Consider the following 2968-nt stretch of genomic DNA (forward strand, 5'->3'; position numbering starts at 1 on the left):
AAAAAAAAAAAAAAAATATTAATGATACTACTACTAATAATAATAATATATAAAAAAAAAAAAAAAAAATGAATAAACTTACAAATAACATTTTTCATTAAAATTGAACTTAAAAAAAACTTGAACTCAAATCTATAAAATAAAAGAATTGAAAAATAAATATATTAATAACAAATAAGTATTACATGAATGTGTATTAATTAAATTTGGTAATTATATTAAATTTATATTTATTTTATAATATATAGAATGTTATATATATTCTTATTTAAAAAAAAAAATATAAATATTCACTTATTTACTTAATTATTTATTTATATATTTATTTATTTATTCTCTTTATAATTTGGTTTTAATGTTTCATTTGGAGGTAAAATATTATTCGTTAAACGTGTGTCATTTTGTGAAATATGATTCATGGAAGGTCCTGGTAAAATTTGTGTATATATATTTTGAATATAACTAAATATATCATTTCCATTTGTTGTATGATCAATTTGAGACTTTTTATTATTTTCATTTGTTGAATGTTGATTAATTTCTTCATAAATAGATCCAAAAAGATCAGGTCTCTTAATAACAAAAAGTGATAGATTTCCTTCTATATCATCTAAAGGCTTAAAAGATGATTCTTTTTTTGCTCTTTCATATAATTTATCCTTCTGTTCTTTCCATTGTGGATCTAATAATAATGTTTTCAAATGCTTAGACATATCTTTAATATCTACTGGGTAATTTGTTAATGGACATTTATGTATTTTGTCTTTAGGAAATTTGTGTTTTTTGTTTTTTGCAAAACGTGCCTTAGGAACAACATTTTCTTTGTTCTTAGATTTTTTTATATTTTTATTTAATAATTTATCTTTAATATTTATACCATTAGATATTCGATTCTTACGTGAATTAGAATATTTAGTTAAACCTTCCACGTCACCATTTACTAAATCAGCATTATTATCTACATTTTTGTGTTTATATGCTTTATCCTGAACATTGTTAGAATCTTCATATGCTTTTGAATTATTATAACTATTATTAAGTTTATCTTCATAATTATCATCATAATTATCTTCATAAGTATGATCATATAATTTATCATCTAGTTCATCATATTCATCATCATATTCATCATCATATTCATCATCATGTTCATCATAATATTCATCATCATCATGTTCATCATCATCATGTTCATCATCATCATGTTCATCATCATCATATTCATCATCATCTTGTTTGTCATTTTGTTCACCATGCTTATCTTCATATTTTTGATGATATAATTCATCATGTTTTGCATCATATTTATTATCATCGAGAAATATCTCTTGACCCTTATTATCTTCATATAGTTCCTCTTTGCCTAAGGTCTTAAAAACATTCTTTTCGTGATAAGATATATTATTTAATTTTTCTTCATTCGTATACATCTTATCTGTATCAAAAAGTTCACTTATTACATAATTTTCAACATTATTAAAATCAATAGAGCAGGGTAAATTTTTCAAATCATCTTCAAAATTAATAGTTTCTACAATAGAAAAATGTGTCCAATCATAATACGTGTCTGATTTATTTTTTTCTTCAAGTTTCCGTTCTTCTTCTTCCTTTTTTTTCTTATTATGACTATATAAAACATAAGAATAATTTAAGATATTACTTTTATTATTTGCATAGTTTTTTATTTTATCTAAAATATCATCACTTGGTAATAAGCATTTTAAATAAATATCTATTAATTTTGAAAAGTAATTAAAATATAAATTATTAGCTCTTAAAAAATCATATTGGCTATTATTTTTTTCTCTTTCAATTAATCCGTTTAAAAAGGATTTTCCATTTCGAGCAACAAATAAAGCAGTTGTTTTTATTAAATCAATATCTAGAGATGTAATAAATGGAGATATTAATGAATATATATCTTCTTGAATTTGTATTTTTAAATTATTGTTAGTTTCTAATTTATCATTTTTTTTCATATCATCTATAGAATATATAATATTTTTCCTTTCTTCTTTTTCATCTTCTTTTATAAAATCACATATTTTTAAAATATGTTCATTATTCGTATATTTATTTGCATCTTCTCTTTTTTTTATTTCTTTAATAACATGAGGAATTAATTCATCCTTTTCTTGAATATCCAAAAATAAACCGTGTAATTTATATTGATAATAATAAAAATAAGGATGTGAAGGACTAATAAAACCAAATTGCTTTTCTTTTTCTCTATATATTTTCTGTTCAAAGTTTTTTCCATTTTTCTTAACAAATGTAGCCGTTTTATCAATAACCGTTTTTATATTATTTGGAGGTACTATCATTTCTTTCTCCAAAAAATTGAACCTCTTCTGCAACACTTCTTTATCATGTATATCCACATCGTCATCAAATAGGCTTTTTTCAACAATAATATTAAGCATTGGTTTTACTAATGCAACATTTATGTGCACATAAATATTTTTTAATTATACACATATGTATACACGCACATATATACATACATATATATATATATATATATATTAATACTTATGGGGAAAAAAATCTCATATGCTTATATATGTAGACTTGATTAGCATACGACTTTTTATTTTTCCTATATTTTATACAATATATATAAAATAGGGTACAGAAAAATTCTTGTTTTTAATAAGTAAAATATTTTGATTTGATATATTTTATTATGATGTAATTTTATTTGTAAATTTTTTTGACATAATTTTATTTATTTATTTGTTTATTTTATATCAGAAAAAAGCTATGGACGTAACTAATATTTTTTACAAGAAAAAAATATTCATATTTAATATATGGTATTTCATATATACAATATGTAGAAAGGTTAATATAACTAACTAATCACGCGTATACATACATATATATAAATATATATATATATATATATAATATATTTATGTATATTTTTAATTATTTACAAATTGCTTAAAGCGTATACGGGCTCGAA

At 20.9% G+C, this 2968-nt stretch overlaps 1 protein-coding gene across 1 annotated transcript; it reads right to left on the bottom strand.

Moving 5' to 3' along the window:
* Positions 1-326: 326 nt before the first annotated feature.
* PRSY57_1473600 (splicing factor 3A subunit 1, putative) lies at positions 327-2423 on the bottom strand (the record flags this gene model as incomplete). Its single annotated transcript, XM_012910332.2, has 1 exon — positions 327-2423. The coding sequence occupies one exon, from the start codon at positions 2421-2423 to the stop codon at positions 327-329; it is 2097 nt and encodes a 698-aa protein (XP_012765786.2).
* Positions 2424-2968: the final 545 nt, after the last annotated feature.

The sequence above is a fragment of the Plasmodium reichenowi genome, chromosome 14 (genome assembly GCF_001601855.1).
Source record: "Plasmodium reichenowi strain SY57 chromosome 14, whole genome shotgun sequence".
Taxonomy (NCBI): domain Eukaryota; phylum Apicomplexa; class Aconoidasida; order Haemosporida; family Plasmodiidae; genus Plasmodium; species Plasmodium reichenowi.